An 18,098-nucleotide genomic window follows, 5' to 3' on the forward strand; every position below is an offset into this window, starting at 1 on the left:
AAATCAGAAAACTATTTTACAAACACCTGGGGTAAGCAGAACAGCTCTGCAAGCTACTTTTTTTCTGGGACAACATTTATGTGTTGTACACAAAACCTACAGGCCTTGATCCGTGTTCAGCTGAAAGATTTGCCGGCAAGGTGTTGTGGGATGGAGAGGCAATCACAGCATGCAGCTGCAAAGGAGCTTTGTTACAAGTTCTAGGTATGCTGTGGATTGACAATTAAATGAGCTCAAAAAGCATCTGCCTCAAATTGCTCACATCTCTGAAAATGCCATTTCTGCTGTTCTCTACTGGAATGTGAAATTCTACCGGTCCTGTTACATTCATTGAGAAGAACTTGGTGGAACTCAGGGGAAAGAATGAAGCACGCTGCTGGTTTCATTCATACAAAACATGAGCAATCACGGCTTGCAAGAAAAAAACAATGAAACCAAATCAGTCTTCTAGGTATGCTTTGGCTTTCAGCATGAAAATGTGCTTAAGTCTCCCTCAAAGATTTGTGGGAGCACTGATTATTACCAGGAAATAATAAAAGGGAAAGTTTCTGTCACTGTTACAGGCATTTGCAATTGCCTTTCACAGATAGATTTGGACGTGCCATACCATGGCTTGCTTGAAAAAAGAAGTGTTTGGGGGTGGTATTCAAGCTGGTGAACAGAATTGTTTAGAAATAGCATATTACATGGGTGTGGGAACTGCTATTTCCAAATGTATTAAATTTCCAAAGGATCTCTGGATCACTGTCACATACAAAACATTTATACAAATTCTATTTTAGTTAGAAAAAAGTTGTTTCTTATTTTCTAAGTACTGTAGCCTCAATTTTTTTGCAAAGAGCACAGAGGAGGGACTTATTTGGTCTAAAATATTGCTAACATTCATTATGAAAGTTGGATCACAGAAAAACAAACCCAATATACATGCAAACAAAGATCCAAGCAAATCAGGTTTTCTCAGTATCTCTTGAGGTGCTATTTCACAGCCTAATGCTCTCCAGCCTGCATAACTCCCCATAATATTCCACATACACTTGCTTCTCTTAGATCAAAATATGAATCATCCATAAAGCTGCTCTGAACTTCCTCAGTGCCCCTTTCTGTCATCCAAGTATATTCCTTTCTAATACTTGGTCTCTCTCCTGACAAAACGAGGTATACATAACTTTTTAGGTAATATCTGCAAGAAAAGGCAGAATATTGAGTATGAATAGCTCCAAACCCCGAGTAGCCTGACTTAGGTTTCCAAAGAACAGCCTGCTGGACTGCAGGACTGTACTGGTTCAGCTCAAAACTAAGTGTGGCAAAATTAAGTCACTCTGCAGAGCTCTGGACTATGTTTTCAGACTTACACTATATATTCATTCCTAAATCCACCCCTTCTCCCTCAATTGCCATCATTTGTGTGTATTTCTAGTAAAGACACCATGCCTTTCTAGAGCCATTTTTTTGTTTGTTTCTCAATTCACCCTTTTTTGGCTTCAGATCCATTTTCTGTTAAATACATGTCTTATTTCAAACAGAATTGCATCGTCTTTCCTCATGTCTGTGGCCTGCGTGCAGCATTCTGTCCTTACTATAATTTGAAAATCTTTACTATCTTGCACAGTACATGAGTCTCCTTAACTTGCTGACTCCTTCCAGATCATTAACAGATTACTAACATGGAATTTTAACTCATGAGATACCCTAGGACATGCCACTCAGTAAAAAGGATTTACTGGAATGTATCATATAAAGCTGATTTACTTAGAGCATTTGCATATAGGTATCTACTGGATATGAAGGATAAATTATATGCCTACAATTAATTTCCTTTGTCACTTTACAACTCAAATCAGATTGAAAAGTACTGCATGATCAGTGGATAATGCATGGTGTCCCTTTTAAAAACTGCGTTTTTTATTTTATGTAGATGAATCCCAATTATTTGTGATTCATCTAACATGAAGAAAGACCATTTGTTATCCATTTTTTATTGTTAAGGAGCCAGCAAACATTAGAAGTCAGGAAGCTCCCACTGCCTCGGTAAAATGGCAGAGAACAGAAGGTGAGAGAACTTAAGGAAAGTGTGCTCAGTTGGATTAAAGCAACTGATGGCATAGAGAAAGTTCTTCAGTAAGCGAATGCCCTGGGTAGTAAAGCATCTAGGTAGTAAAGGATTAGGGTCAGGGCACAAAAGTGAAACTATAACATACCTTCTGCACCAGAAACAGAACAATGTATTTTTTAGTATTATTGCATGGATTAGTACCCATGTTGAGCTTTTTAGCTTTATCTCAAGCTCCTATGCATCTCAAAGTGAGTACCTTGTAAAGAGCAGAACAAACAGAACCTGAAGAAACTATTTGTTAGAGCTCTAGTTTACTTGTCTGTTCTTGTCCCTCACTGACAAGCATCTATTTCATTCAAGCTGCTCTGGAATAAAAAGATTTGGGAATATTCAGGAATCAGAAATCTCTTTAAATAATTTTAGTGTGTTAGTTTTCTTAAGGCTAAATACATAGCAGAAACAAAGAGATGTCAAAGAAACAGAAATAAAAGCATAGATATACATATATTAGACACAACATGTCAGTTTATACATAAAACATTTGCTCACTTTTTTTCTCTGAAACAATAATGTCTATGACATTAATTAATAATAAAAAATTAATCCAAACCCACTAACCCACCAACTCAAACTGAGAAACATACTTTGAATTTCAGTGGTCTTTTTTAAAGAAGCTATTGCATTCATGTTGGGGATTTGGTGAACAACATCTTCCGGGAGAGGCTCCAGCTGAAAGAATAGAATAGAATAATATAAATATTCAATAAGCCACAGAGACATAAAACAAACTGAAACAACCTAATCCTCAGGAAAAACTCAGCCCAAAGAACCGGTTAACATTTTGCTGATATCAGTTCTAAATGTATAGCCATGATTTTGTTTTCTGTTTTCCAGCCATGTAATTGAATTCCAAGGGGCTTTTCTATTGGCTGCAAGACTAATCTATGGAGTCTCTGAAGCAGGTGCATGTCTGTGAATTATTCATTAAAAAAATGCTAGTTATTTGTGTAATTTTTGTAGGTTCCTCACAAACCAAATTCCACTGTGTCTGTATACGCAGCTGGGCACTCCAAACAAAACCTTGCTGAAGCCGCACTGGAACCAAAGCGTGCACTCTATTATCTTTATTTTTCTGGTGTTATTACATCTAACCATCTTACACATTTTAAGGTTTATGGGGGAAAACCATAAAACACAGCTGCTTTTACTAACTTTACATTAATTTCAAATAAAGCAGTAGATAAAAAAGGGTTATGCAGATCAACAGTAAGAGTTCTCTAAGTAAATTTTTTATAGAATCAGTTGCATTTTAATTAGCCAGTTTTAATTCTATATTCTTTGAGTAGGGCTGCATTAGCACAGAGTGTTCAGCTACCGCACAGTTATTTTTGTCCTGAAATGGATAGATATACCAAGCAAACTGTATTTTGAAATTCACTCACGTGAGATTTTTTTAATCCACCTTCCACACATTTTCTCCTAGAAAAAGGTTAAAAAATTGTTTAGGCTAAATGTTTCTTCTTTCACTCTAATAACTATATTCTCCTTGCTTAGAATCCAGCCACTTTTTCTGCTTCCCCACATAGGCTGCCATGGCTGAGTGTGCAGGCGTGCTTCCTGAGGAGTAGCAACTGTGTCAAGGTGGACCAAAAAGAGCATTATCAATACCAATCTCTCCTCTCTAAAGCTAAGAAAGTTCAACCACCGTTGACAGGAGACATCTGTACTGCAGACAAAACTCCTTTCTTAAGCATGCCTGGGTCTATTTTAAACTAGGTCAAGTGAAGCCCACCCAAGGAGCTTCCTCTGTGAAGTTAATAGTTCAGTAGCCATCATATACTGTCCTTCAGGTTGCTACTGCTGCATTGCTACTCACCAACAAGATAAAATCAACTTTGATCCAAGCAAATAAAGTGGAAAGTAACTGCAGTGTGGATACTCCCTTAGTGGTGCTATTTTAAGCAAGCTCAGCTACAAATCCCAGAACTTCTGGGATCCTGCTGTTACAATCAGCAGTGAATGCCTGTCAGCAATAAAGACATTGCAAATATCACCAGTCTTTTGGAGTCTTGGTAACTAAAATGAACAGGACTGTTCATGTCATTATTGCCTTAGAAGCCCATATGGCATTGCAGCTGGAAGATTTTCTTATGGCTAGAAACAATAGCACTATGTTTTGTTTTCAAATAGCATAAATTATTCCATTCTGCACAGTGAACAAGTGTGCAGAGAAGTGCTGGTTGGACCTGACTGGGTCCCAGCTCTACTTTGTTACCAAAGAGGCCAACGTGCAAAGGAAGATTGTTGCTATCTAATATGCATCATGGATTAGAACAAAGACAGCAATTAAAATACAAATAACATTTACAGATACATTTGCAATTCTTGAACCACATTTACTTTATGATCTTCATAGGTTACTCTATTTGGTAACTCTTGTAAGTGCCTGTGGGGAAACTCTGTATCTGCAAAAATGCCCACCAACAGATCAAGCTTTATAGATTTTAAACCAATGATCTATACCTTGATGAATAGCATTTACTTTTTCACTAGCCATTTTCTGTTCAAAGTAATCTATCATTTGTCCAGGAAGAGTACAAAACTGAAGGCTTGTTTGGTTGTGTTGGGTACAGGAACACATAAGGGGAAGCAAAGAGTAGTTTAAGGTTCTGTTTTGACAATTTCCTAATTCCTAAGGCTTTGATGACCAATTCACTTCCCTGAAACAGAACAAAATAGCTCCAAGCTATAGCAGTAGGAATAATAGTAAAAGTTATGGAATTGCCAGACTGCAATATGTGAGAGCTGTGTCTTGCTTTTCCCTTTCAATACCTTGAGATTCTTTATGCAGACCTTTTGTACTAAGTATTAAGCTGGGAACAAATGATGCAGAGACAGTTACAGGAGATTTTCTGGTAAAAGGTGGATATTTTGTTGCCCTCTTTAGAGCAGGATTTTTGCAGGACCCAAAATAAAAAAAAAAGGTTTGATATTTCTTAATCTATAAAACTCATCTCTTTATTTATCAGTATAGAAATAATTTTTTAACAAGTAGGCTGCACTTGAATATCTAGACATATCAGGTGAGTATTTAGAAATGGCAGGTGTGTTTTTAGAAATCAGCATAAGCTGATGAATCCTTAAAGAAAGAGTAAAACATTCAACACTTCTCCCAAACATTACTCCGTCTGTTAGCTCTACTAACAGATTTGTAGGTGATGTGAGTATAATGGTTGTGTTTGATCATTTCTTCAACTCTTTTTTCCACAAAAATTTCATTTTGTATATCAAGCTTGGCTGAAGCAGATTCCTGAGCTATTCTGTCTCCTCACCCTTAAGGATAGCTCAACAGACCTAAGACCCTCTTTCATATCAGGGCAATATCAGGCTCCACAAGAAAGTTCATTACATCATATACCTTGTTCAGCCCAAAATGCAGTACCATTACAAAAACACTGCAGAAATAAAGACAGTGGGTTATGGCAGCTATTTCTATACACTTTGAAATGAGACTGTCTGCATTCAAAAGAATGATTTCTGTTGGCAGTTATCCACTGGTTGGATACAACTGTATAGACGTAGAGGTGTCCCTGGAAAATATCAGCAGTTAGACCCAACACTGAACAAAAGAAATCACTCTACACCTGGCATATATGGCAGCATCACCTTCCCTCCTACTCTTACTGGCATTCAGACCATGAAGTGTATTAAATCTGGAGGCTAACAGGAAGAAAGCTGAAAAGAGCACTGGAAATACATCATCAGGAAAGAAATCTTTCAGAGAAGAACAGCTCAAGTCTGCAGAAATAACCAAACCACTGTACAGACAGTTTAGACCAGTCACAAAGGGTCACATTTCCAAAGCTTATACGTGGCTGAATTGGGCTTTTGTGCCCAAAGTAGCAGATGAAAGTAGAAACCGTGCCCACTAATCATTTTTAAAAGAGGAAAAACAATGTAAATGGGCAAAAATCACTTGGGCTGCCTAAATCTACCAGAGGCATATCAACAAATGTTTGAAGAAGGAATTAATGATGGAAATTTTATGTGCCCAGAAAGGGATCTGAATTGATCCTGGGGAACGCAGAGAGAATTTGAAACTACAGCAGTCTGTACTGAGCTGAAAATTCTAGCAATATCCACACAGTCATTAGCACTGTCATGTTTTAAAGCACCAAGATTAGCTTCAGTGAAGATTGTTGGAGCTAGAGATTACTGACAAATGAGGCAAGTGCAAGCACAAGGTAAGAAGCATGGAGAGTCCTGCCAGAAGCAGAGAAAGGGGAGAAGGCAGACAGGCTCCTCAGGGATGCCAGGGCTGCAGGGGGAAGCACTACAACCACCCTCTTCTGGTTACATTGTGTAAAAAGCATATCAGCATATCAGCACAAAGACTGAGCTTTGTTGCTCTTAAAGTTGGCTATGATTACAGAGGACTAATTTAGAAGATCTCACAGGTCCTCCATATTATGTGTTCTTGTATAAGCAATCTTCTCAAAGTTACTGCACTCTCTGATTACACATAAAACACTTCAGGCGTAGTTTTGTGATCCACTGTTACAATGCAGTATATAAACAAAACACGTTTCAGCAGGGAGTAAGTTCAAAAATACAACGGGTCATTCAGTCCCTGAAAAACAAGTGATGCCTTGGCATTATGTAACTTTGGAATCAGAATATTCTGTTTCCTCAGCCAAACCACTCACTGACTAGCACTGACCACCTTGGGAACTTCGATGTCACCATGCTGACCTCTGGCACATACATTGCTCCAGTTTCCTATCCCATCAAAATCTTTCTTTCTATGCTCTGGGTTTATGCCAGCAGCAGTTGATAGTTGCCTCAGACTCAGTTTTAATTATTTTCTACTATTAGACTCAGATTAACAATGAGGATGTGAGATTGTGAGAAAGTTTACCATGCAATTTAAAATTGATCTCAGATCATATTCACTTCCGTGAATATTTCCATTTTGAAGAGAGGAATGCTTACCTGTTCTGGTAAATAACCCCTTTTAATGAAGTCCAGGACCTCTTGGCAGAGCTCGCTGCCTAGCTGGCAAGCAGCCCCAGATTCACACTGAATTCCACAAAGAAGAAAACGCCAACTTTTCATCATCAGCAGGAAAGCTGCAGAGTACGAGCTTTCCACTTAAATTACCATCCCCTCCTAAATGCCAGCTCAACAGACTGCAAGAAAGAAGCACATACTTCACACTCTGCAAGAAAATTGTCCGGTGTAAGTTTTCAAGCATGCTTGGGAGCCAACCAATCACAATGTTTTGTCAAATTCTGCTTCAGACTGAAACTCAAGCCAGAAGAATATTTACTAGAAGATGTTAAATTTAGTCACTTAGAAATGTTTTCACACTTAGGGCCAAATTCAGCGTTGGCCGCCACAGTCAATGAGAACAGACATGCATCCTCTCTGTGCCTTTGTTGCAGGGTCCCGCTGGGCAAAGCACACTGTGGACTGCACTTCTCTGCTTCCTCTGTGCAAAGAAGAGCATGACCCCGCCTGTGACTAATTATCACTTGTTATAGACCACAGCAAACTGCTGTATGACAGAGAGCTAAGAGACACTGCCCGAACCTAGAGGCAGACCAGCGGGACCATGATGCTAGACTGACTTCTGTGTCCCATGGAAATATCACACCTGGCTGCTTGAAAAGGGATGGGATGAAGGAAGAGCTAAATCCGTAGTTATTGACACAAAGAGTTTTGTGTTTGAAGAAATCCTTCCTTAGTCTTTCTGGCTGCAGAAAAGCCCCTACCTGAATGCAGTTATGTTGGAAATAAGATGCAGGAATTAGCATACTGATCTCAAGGAAAACTTATGCCCAAGGACTTTTTAGATCCAAATAATGACTCTTCAAAAGTAATGTGGAGGAAAGAAAGCAGAACCTTCCCTTGCATGTCTAGAGAAGCCTCACTCACCACCACCTTGCACCAAAAGTCATGGCAGAGGTCTTATAGCACCAAAGCTAGGATCGACAAAACAGCGTGGAACTTCCACACTCTGTGACAAAGATTTTGGGGGAAAATCTCAATATTCAACCCAATTTTCACATACCTCTTGGAATAAAATACAAATCTTAAAATTTAATGGTTTTCTTAATTGAAGTAATATGTATATCTATATACACTTTAAAATGAGTATTTAAAACTATATAACCAATCTCCGAAAAACTGTACATAAATGAAATAATTAATTTTAAGCACATATATCATAATCTCAGAAATGCTTATGTTTAAAAGCAATGTCTTTTTTGCAATTATCTGAAACTATCTTTTCCTTTGTTTTGACAGATGCTCTTTTAATGGACAAGTTCGCAAACCATGTTGAGAAAATTCAGGACTATTTTAAGGCAACTGATGCTCATCTTGCCTTTTCACCTTCCAGAAGGTTTTCCATGTTTACATTTTGGATTTCAAGGGAATCCAACTGCTTAATCTCTTCTCACCTCTTAGGAAGATTTCCTTCCAAGGAGATAACCTACAGTGCTCCTAATTAGCTCTGCAAATGGTCAAATGGATTTTTCTTTCTGCTTGTAGACAGAAGCATGGACAGAAAAACCTAAGATATCAAAATATTCTAAAAGTAATTTTATAGGTAAGCATTATAATTAATAATTTATCTTTATAAAATTTATCCTTAACTTTGATTCTATAATTTCCTTTTTCATTTGCTCATTATTTAGGGAGAGAATCACACAACCAAACCAGATAGAGCCATTTCAGATACTATAGGGTGTCTTGCCCACTTTCCAGCTGCTGATCAGAAAGGGTGTGGATCTCTTCTAAGTTCTACATTACTTCTACCAGTCTTTTCACGCTCCAATTCTTAAAGAAGATTAATTAAAGGGCATTCTTTTCATTCTGTCTTCACTCACATTTTTTTAAGAGAAGATTGAAAAGTTGTCTTGCTAAAAAAATCACTAAGCTATAAGCCATACATAAATAAGAACAAAATTTATGTATTTTGGATGTCAAACTGTTTTCCTTCTTGGTGCTCAGAGAGAAATTAAGAAAGCATTTTGCACTTGCAAATTTGATATTACCTCTATATATCAGACCAGTGCTCCATGAAAGTTGGAAGTTGTGGCTTGCTTTACCAATTTTTTTAAAAAATGTTATTCTACTGGTAATAGAACATATGACACAGTGGATTTTTGTATTGACAAGTCCTGGCCAAAAACAACAAAACAAAAGAAAAAGTTTTCAAAAAGCTCTGCAAAATGTTTATGAATTCTAATCCTCAGCACATGAATAAATACATCTGACAAACTGCAGGGTACCTCACAAAGGCCTTTCCCAACCTTTCTAATTTGAGTTCAATTATACGTGTAGTGTTTAGAACTGAAGTTCATCTTGCCAATGTTTTTAAACTAGGGTTGCACTACATACCACTGTTTGTAAAAATGAAAGGCAGATAATAAGTTCTAATTATCCTATTAATCACCTGTAAAGAATTGCATTCAGGGAAGAATGCATCCACAAATTACAGTAATTGGTTGTTTAAAGAAAAAAAGTTTTTTTCTGTCCTGGGCAGAACATGCTTGGAATTTGCTGTGCAAGTTCATGAACAGTATGCTGAAATCAAGCAATGTATATGCTGTGGGCCATGTGGTGTATATTGCCATAAATCTACAGATGTCAACAGATGTGCTGATTTCTAACTGCTAACTAGGTATCAGACTTCCTCATTAATGTCTGCTCCTCGGCAACACCTTTACTTATTCTTTTAAGCCAATGACAGTTTCTTATGGTAATCTTGGTAACAACGTCCTCTCTGGAGTACTTTTCTCTTCTTAGCAGCCACAGCATATTGTGTCTTTGAAAATATGCTGCACCAGACCATTTGATGCATGTCCCAGAAGAAAACGCTGTAAGAGCACATCAGAATAATGCTTATTCCATGAGATGTCTCGAGTTATTAAGGAACATGTTCTTTTACAAGTGAATTAAAAATGGCTGCATGGTTATTTCTGTCTTCATTCTCAGTTAGTGAATTTTTGTCTCTCCCAAAATTTACTTTGCTATATTTTGCAAACAGATAGACTCACAATTTGTCTAATTTCCTGGTCTCTAATTACTCTAAAATGGAAGAAAATCTTTATTCCAGTACACTTATCCAGTTCCTTTTTCTCACAATCACTATTTTTTCTTGGATAATTTCGGTGACAGCAGAAATAGTTGGGTGTGATATAGTGTTAAAACAAAATAAGGCAGTTTTCATAAATGGGTAGCACCACCAAATGGTCGTAACTGGATAGAGGGACCCAGGCACCTACACATAGGAGGACACATCACATCATCAGCATCGTACCATTCGCATTAGTCCCAAAAGGGTGCAAATTTCAAGGAGTGAGTTTAGAAGGGCTATGAAAAGCCACTGATGTCATAAGTTACTCTCCTAGGGAAGATGACAACAGAAATATCAATAAGAGTGCTCTGGAATGGCAGCTAATCAGGAAGGCAATGCTGCATTAACTAAGATTGTCAAATGCCCCAAGCTGGGTTGCAGAATCCATATTTCAGCTGAGCAGCTTTTTCAGTAGCACATAGCACCACACTGGAAAACATTCCTTGTGGAGCTTGTCAAAGGTGACAGTAGATAAAACCCAATGAAAGCTTTTTTTCTCCTTTTTTTTTTGGTGTTTACATTTCTGAATCTATCTTTGAAAAAGCTAACACTTTAGTCATTGTATGTATAATGTAAAAAATAATAAGCATTAAAATATTGTTCTTGATGTGTCATAAAGATGAAAAGCAAAGATTGAAAAGAATACTAAGAAAATCATTCTAATCAACATCCATTAGAAGACATGTTATTTCACCTTATTTACATAGGTATGAAGTCTTGAACTGGAAGGGAACTGGCAGACTAGTTTGCAATTTGGCACTAATACATTTGATTGGATGGATTATATAGCTATTAACACTTCCCCAGAGGGGAAAAAAAGGTAACACACTGTACTTTATAACAAGATCTTGCAAAATTCACAATTTATGGTAAAGGCTTTTGTTCCTTCATAAATTATTTTGGCTGCACCTTCAGCAAGTTTGTTTTCCTTCTCAGCATATCTATAGGAGAAAAGCTATTTCTAGTGGAAAGCAGAAAAAAATTCACTAATATGAATGCTTATCTTGCATTTGTGTACATAAATGGCACATACTCATATTTACTTAGTCTTATAGTCTCCTCTCAAAAGTTGTTAAATAATATATACAGTGCTTGAAAAATCTTGAAAACTTCATTTAAACTACAGACAGATCAACCTGAATCTTCACTTTAAAATTAATTCTTTTTTTTAATCTTGGACACATTTTTATTAATGTTTCAAAAGTTAGGTGTCAAAATACTGCAAAAAATGTGCCTTTGCAATATCCAGTTCCTAAGATTACCAGATACTTCGCAAAAGACTTTTTTTTCCACAATAGATGGCTGAAAGGTCCATTCCTAATAGATAATATGCACACCAATGACTAACAATGATGTCAAGTCTTGTATTCAGCACATCACTAAAAGCAATTTGAAGGTATTAAATATTACTCAGAACTGGGAATAATTTAGGCATATACTAAAGGATTTGTATAAAAATCCAATTTAGAGGTATTTATCTAAACCAGCTCATTTGAGGTCTGCTCATTTCTAAGACATGTTCAAATTCCATGGTTTTTATGCCAAATGAAAAAAAGACTGACACCATTGTTACTGAAACAATATCAAAGATAGCAGCTTCAGCAAACTTGGATCATTCTCTCCACCTAGTATGATTTATGTTTTACCTCATTTCCTAAAAGGGCGTTTATACAGGCTTCAGATGCATCACAGATGGCAGTAAGGTCATGTCCTCCCTCCAGTGCCAGCACAACACGGCCATCCGCTAACTTCAGCAATTGCTTGGTTAGGTGACCAAAACCTAGTATTCAAATACAGTAGTGCAAATAATTAAAGCAGAATAGATATTACAGGCATATTTCACATCTGGTGCACGAGAACGCAGAAGGCTCTCAAATATTGTACAGGGAGCATAGGATTTACTTAGTCCAGTATCCTGTTTCTGACCATGGCCCACACCAGATGGTTTGGAGGCAGATGTGAGATAATGTCACTCATGCTGATCCCTTATTGCTGGAGATTAGTTGAAATATGTGGTTGTCTCTCTTCTTACCTTCGTTAACCGTTATCACCCTGGATTCTCTTGCTATTTGCATATGTGTGACATATACCTATGTCATTAGAGAGATCTGATATAACTCTGGTCACTTATCATCGATAGGACAAATTATATTTGTAGTTCAACTATAGTGTTATAATTAAAAATAATTGTTTTTTTTTAAAATGAGATGATGAAATTTTTTTTTTATTTACAAATTGCTTCTTCCTTTGTATTTGGGGTTTCAGAATATAAAACCATGGACTGAAAGATAGCGGAAACATATGTTACCTTTTAGCTCCATCTTGAAGTGTTTTTGGAAGCAGCACTAACAACTAGATCACTTATTTTGATTCGAGGTTTTGGTGTAAGTTGAAACTGTCCAGAACTTTGTAGCTATCTCTACCAGTATTCCTCATTCCTGACCAACAGTGTTCTAAGAAACTCTGCACCATAGCCAAAAATGATAGTACTTCATTTTCTGTGGTGATCTATAACTACACAAACACTACCACAAAGTCTTCATCTGTGATTCAAGTAAAATTAATTTATTACATTTTTAATGACAAGAAAAATTGTATGAAATATGTCGATTTGGAGTGAAGATTTTTGAAAGAATTTTTGTGGTAGTTTCCTAGGACAGCTATTGCTTTTGCTTAATCTCTTTTAAGCAAGTAATGATAAATAAAGCTTTGAAGCTATTGACGTTAAATAAACATCACATCTTGTTCTTTACTTTTCCACTTAGTCTGTACTAGTTGCTCTACTGATGGTCATCCCTACTCATTCCAGTGCATTTCATACCCTTATATAAAGCACTTAGAAGGTACCTGCTAAAGCCTGGGCTTCTATAAAGACAGGAAAACCCACATATCTTTACTACATTCCAGTGAAGAAGGCCATTGAAAATTAAAAACTTTTAAAATTACAAGTATATTTTCCAGCAAATTTTCCAAGACACAGATTTAAGGCTTGATCTGGCAAACAAGCAATCTCATGTTTAATTTAGTTTACATTTTAGGACTTTGTTAAGCATACGTCCAACTGTTTTTAGAACAGGGACTTTAGTGATACCAGATTTGGATTATCTGTGCAGACAAAAAAACCCAAACCAACAAAACCTCCTCTACTTGCCACTTCATCTACAGATGATCACAGAACACTTGAGGTGAAATATTGTTTCCTTGAGCCACTGCACAATCTTCTATACCCTATAAGTACTGCAGTCTTGATTCTAGCAAAGTAACTACACTGTGGTTTAAATTACATAAAGGGTTGAAAAACAAATAAAACCTTAAACTCTCATTTAAACTCAACCTTTCCTCATGAAACAAAAAAAAAAAAAAAAACAACCACCAAAACCAAAAAAACCCCCACCCAATCCTCTACAAAAACCCAAATTTAGACAGGATAATAAAAGTGAAGGAAGGAGTGGAATGAGGATAACCTTTGATCTTTAGCCAACTTCTAGTTTCTTTTACCTATAGGATTTATTTCTGTCTGCATGTTACACATGAGATCTGTGGGTTCATAAGAAGAGAGTGCCAAGATTGCAAAGCGAGTCGTAGATACAGCATTTAAAGGAAATGAAGAAGAATGAACAGGCACAGGCTCCCCACATCTGTAACTCACTCTTTGGGTCTGTGAGGAATCCAACACCACTTTTAAGACAACATTATCCTTTGTGTTATACAGATTCTATGAAGGGAAAGCTCTATCACGTTTCCTCTGCACATTTTGAAAATTTTTTTATGACGGCAAATATTGCTACCACCACATTGTAATCTTCTGAGGTATATGTGGCAATAAATGTAAAGACTCTTGCTATGCCTTTTTCTCCTTTTAGACAACCACGCATAGCATAACACATAGACATTGTTACAATATTAGTTTGTCTACTTGGTTTCCTAATGTTTTTCCTAGTATTAATGCTATAATAATAATCCCTGACTGAATCAGGATGCAATGAGCCATACAGAAAGCATCTTTCCTAATACAGATCATGGTAACAAGAAAAAGTGTTTCCAAGCCAAATTAAGATGATGGGGCCTTTCTTCAGTGTATTTACCCTGAGAAAGTAAAGGTGACTTGCTAGAAAGTGAGGAAATAACTTTAGCCAACAGTACTAACATTGCAGGTGACTGAATGAGTTATGGAAATTCTTAATAAAGAAACTTGGATCTTGTGTCACTGCAGCAACCTAGGAAAGATAATAAGTTTCTCAAGGAAATCCCCTGGAGTGCAGAAGTAAGAAAATGGAAAGAAAGGAATCTCAGTCAAATAATAGTTTTAAGATGGGCTGTAGTTCATGCCAAATAATTAAGGAAAACAAGAAGAAAATAGTAACAAGCACCATTAAAAGAATCCATTATCTCCCCTGATATAAAGAGATCAAGCACTGGCCAACTCTAAGGTGAGAAAGGAGTCAGATAAGCGTTTTCAGTCCTGGATCTTTCAACTCTCATGAATTTCTAGAAATCAGCGGCAGTTCTTGGCACTTCTACTGTGTCTGCTGAAATCTTCTTGTAAATGTGCTCAGTGACTTTGTACTTCAGAGAAGTAGAAGCATTTTTTAAAATTAGGCTCATGCAGTGTGACAGGAAATTGTGAGAATGGTTTTATGCCAACTATTATTTTCATAATTTCTGTAATTTAAAAGTACCTGTTTCCTTCACAGATCACATATTTAGATATTCAGGGTATAACTTTGCAAAAGCACTTAACATTCATTTGCCATGATCCTATTAAATATTATGATTAAACTTTGATTTCCACAAGAAACAACATTAAAACACTACTAAGTAATTCTGAAATTCCCACTCACCAACTGTTTTATATTTTTTGGACAAAAAACCTGTGGGTGCACAACTGTCATTCAAGCAAAGACTAGATTAAAACTGTAACCATTTTAAATATGTTATGCACTAGAGACATAAATAACAGTATATGACCTGTTATTTGCCCTCAAAGTAAAAATATAAACTTTCAAAGCAAAAGTAACACGTAATTTTTAATTATACCCTTTCTCCTCTTCCAGTGCTATTATTGGAGGAGATACAATATTCAGACTTATGTAAGAAAATATTCTATTGCAGAAAGGCAGGAAGAGAGAAAATTAATATTGTATTATACTACTGAGCAAGATGTCAGGCTGTTATTGAAGGACACAGTGTGATAATCACTTGAATTACCATCTAAGCAAGTCATTCATCTTTTAGTGGACTGATGCCCCAGTAAGGACTCTGGGGTTTTTTGTTGTTTACAACAGACAAGGTCCCCACACACTCTTTGTAGTTCTGCCAAGCAGCAAGGAATGGCAAGGGTGAGGCTTCTGCCTCATTTGACCAAAGTCACTGGAGCAACTGTACTCTACCTGTTCTTACTGAAAACCAAGAAAAGATGTTTAACCCTATAAAAAGACAATCCAGAGTTATTTCAGTTTTCTTTTGTTGTTTTTGAGGTACCTGAAATGGAAAGGGGAAACAGAAGGCAGGTAAAACACCTCTTATCTGGCTCAGCTCCCCTCCAACAGACTCATTACACAACCATGTGTTGTGTTACGGCTAGATGAAGTGAAGCTAACAAGCCAGAGTTTGTATGTACAGCCTCCCATTTTGTAAAAGAAACATTTGAGAATGAAGACAACTTGTGAATGTTATTCTTTTCACATCCTTTCCTCAGCAGCCAGGGAAAGGAACCATATGGATGGGGTGCACTCTCAGCCAGCACCACAGCACTCCGTGTTTGCATAAACAGTCATATATGCAACTCAATTTGCTCGCCAGCAAATGTGCAAACACCCAGTTAGTGGGGACTAAACCTGCCTCAGCAGAAAAGAGACTCCTTCCCTCTCCACCACTGTGCATAAGGAGAGCAGATGTCTCCTGCACAGTCATTCTTTGGGTGATGGCAGGCTGAACAAAGCCGTGGTGCTGGCCCTTGCTCATTGGAGGCAGCTGGTGAAGGAACGAGGACACATCAACAATCGAAAGGTTGGCGAAGCTTTAGAGCTATGGAGAAAGCCTCAGCTTTCTCAGCCTCAACAGAAGGGCCCCAACAGCTCTTTTGGCTTCAGTATCTTAAAAGCTACAACCCAACCCTAAATTACAGGCAGTTCTGGTGAGCTCCTCTGGATACTTGGAGCAGCCTGGAGAGGAATACATGCAAAACACAAAAACTCCACAGTCTCTGTCCTGGACCTCCAAGCATGTATTTAACTATTATTTACCATTTAATCATGTCATTACTTGCTAATTTACTTGAGAATGTGTTTTCCTCTCATTAAAACTGTTGCAATGATCTCCGCCAAAAGTCTACCCACCAGTGTTCTGTGCTCCTTCCCTGTGGTTCCTTCGTGACTATTTGATTAATTTTCATTGATATTCTTCCAACAATAGCATCTAAAATTAACTGGGTCAGTTTTTACATAACTTCCTGACTCACTAGGGTACGTGTCCTAAATAAATATGTCCATACAGGAGTCAAATGACCCTTCCAGCACTAGCAGGAGCTGGGACTTTTTGCAAAGCTTGTGCTCTATGATAAGAGAACACATTTTATTCTCAACTCTTAATTCAGGACCTTTTATTCAGTCAAAACTTCATTTGGATTAAGTCAGAGGTTTGACTCAGTTGGCTGGATGTGGCCTTGAGTGAGGGGGAAAGGGAGATTTTAATGCCAAATACATTCTTATGAAAAACATTTTCCAAATGGCTGAAATTACAAATGTTAGTGTTGAGGTACCTGAATTTAAATGGTACGTTTGGCCTCCAGGCATTAGCTGCTGATTTAATAACGGAGAAGGAAGCTCAGTAACACTTCAAATTACATCTCAAGCAGGCATTTAATTTAGATTAAATTAGACAGTAATTGTATGTTAAATAAATACCAATGGTCTCAGGAACACATTTTTTATGGATTAACAATTTATGTAATAGATGTTTTTATTGCACGCTTGCTAGGTCTACAGCACTATGCTTTTCATAATTAGCTGCTCTTTAGCTGCTACACTGAACATAACTTATTAAATCTCTATTAAGTACATATTCAAAGATACATAGTATACCTCTTTGAAAGCCAAAAAAATGCAAACCTGACTCACTACAGTAAAAGGCCACCTTGACAATGCTCAATAAGATGGTTTATGTATCTTCAACTCTCTTGAGATATGGACGTATCCAAGTGTGTCATATAGTTTGCTGCATTTGCTTAGTCCTTCAGGAAGGAGGAATTTGTACACCTTCACCACATAATGGCAGCACTGACCACTGGACAAAATGTTCCTCAGAGAAAATACATGGAGGAAGAAGACTCCTCCAAACTTTTCTCCAAATTAATTCATGCTAAAAATAAAAGGAAGTGATTTCTTTTTTAACCTGCATTATCAGGCACTAGGGATTGTGCATTCTCCAAGGAAAGGTCATAGTAATGTACAAACTAATGATGAAGTTTTTAGGGCTGTTACAGTGCTGTCATGTGGATTCAGAGGGAAAATATTCAACCACAGATTTCAGCTGCCAGAGTCAAAGGAGGAACTTTCAGATATTCCCAAAATGGCTGGATGATTTTAGCGGTATTCTTACTACCTCTTTTCTCTGTCTCTTCCTTTTTTTTCTGTTTCCTCACATTCCCTTCATCTCTACCCAGTGTCACAGTTGGCTTAAGTAATAATTTCTCCACTGTCCTGCTAACTCTGCCCTTTTTTTTTATTTTGCTTTCTATTTAGTAAATCCTCAACTAAGTAAAGCCAGCCAGGATGCAAGATGATCCGTACAACAGAGTTCTTCACTGTTTTTTTCAAGAACATATAGCCATTCTGCATCAGAAAACAGAAGTCGAGACAAACTGTAGAATTTCAAATAACAAAGTGGCATTTCAGAATC

General features: G+C 37.2%; 1 protein-coding gene across 15 annotated transcripts in view; it reads right to left on the reverse strand.

The window, feature by feature from the left end:
* HDAC9 (histone deacetylase 9) overlaps window positions 1–18,098 on the reverse strand; it is a 460,274-nt gene that overhangs the window by 17,379 nt on the left and 424,797 nt on the right. For all 15 annotated transcript variants that reach the window (XR_010435224.1, XM_064675750.1, XM_064675761.1 and 12 more), the window contains 2 exons: window positions 11,846–11,979; window positions 2,698–2,782 (listed from right to left, as the gene is read on the reverse strand). Coding sequence is in view for 14 of the 15 variants with exons in the window: in XM_064675750.1 (XP_064531820.1) it covers window positions 2,698–2,782; window positions 11,846–11,979 (219 nt within the window). In the remaining variant the exon portion in view is untranslated. The remainder of the gene's footprint in view (window positions 1–2,697; window positions 2,783–11,845; window positions 11,980–18,098) is intronic.

Source organism: Pseudopipra pipra, chromosome 1 (genome assembly GCF_036250125.1).
Source record: "Pseudopipra pipra isolate bDixPip1 chromosome 1, bDixPip1.hap1, whole genome shotgun sequence".
Lineage (NCBI taxonomy): Eukaryota > Metazoa > Chordata > Aves > Passeriformes > Pipridae > Pseudopipra > Pseudopipra pipra.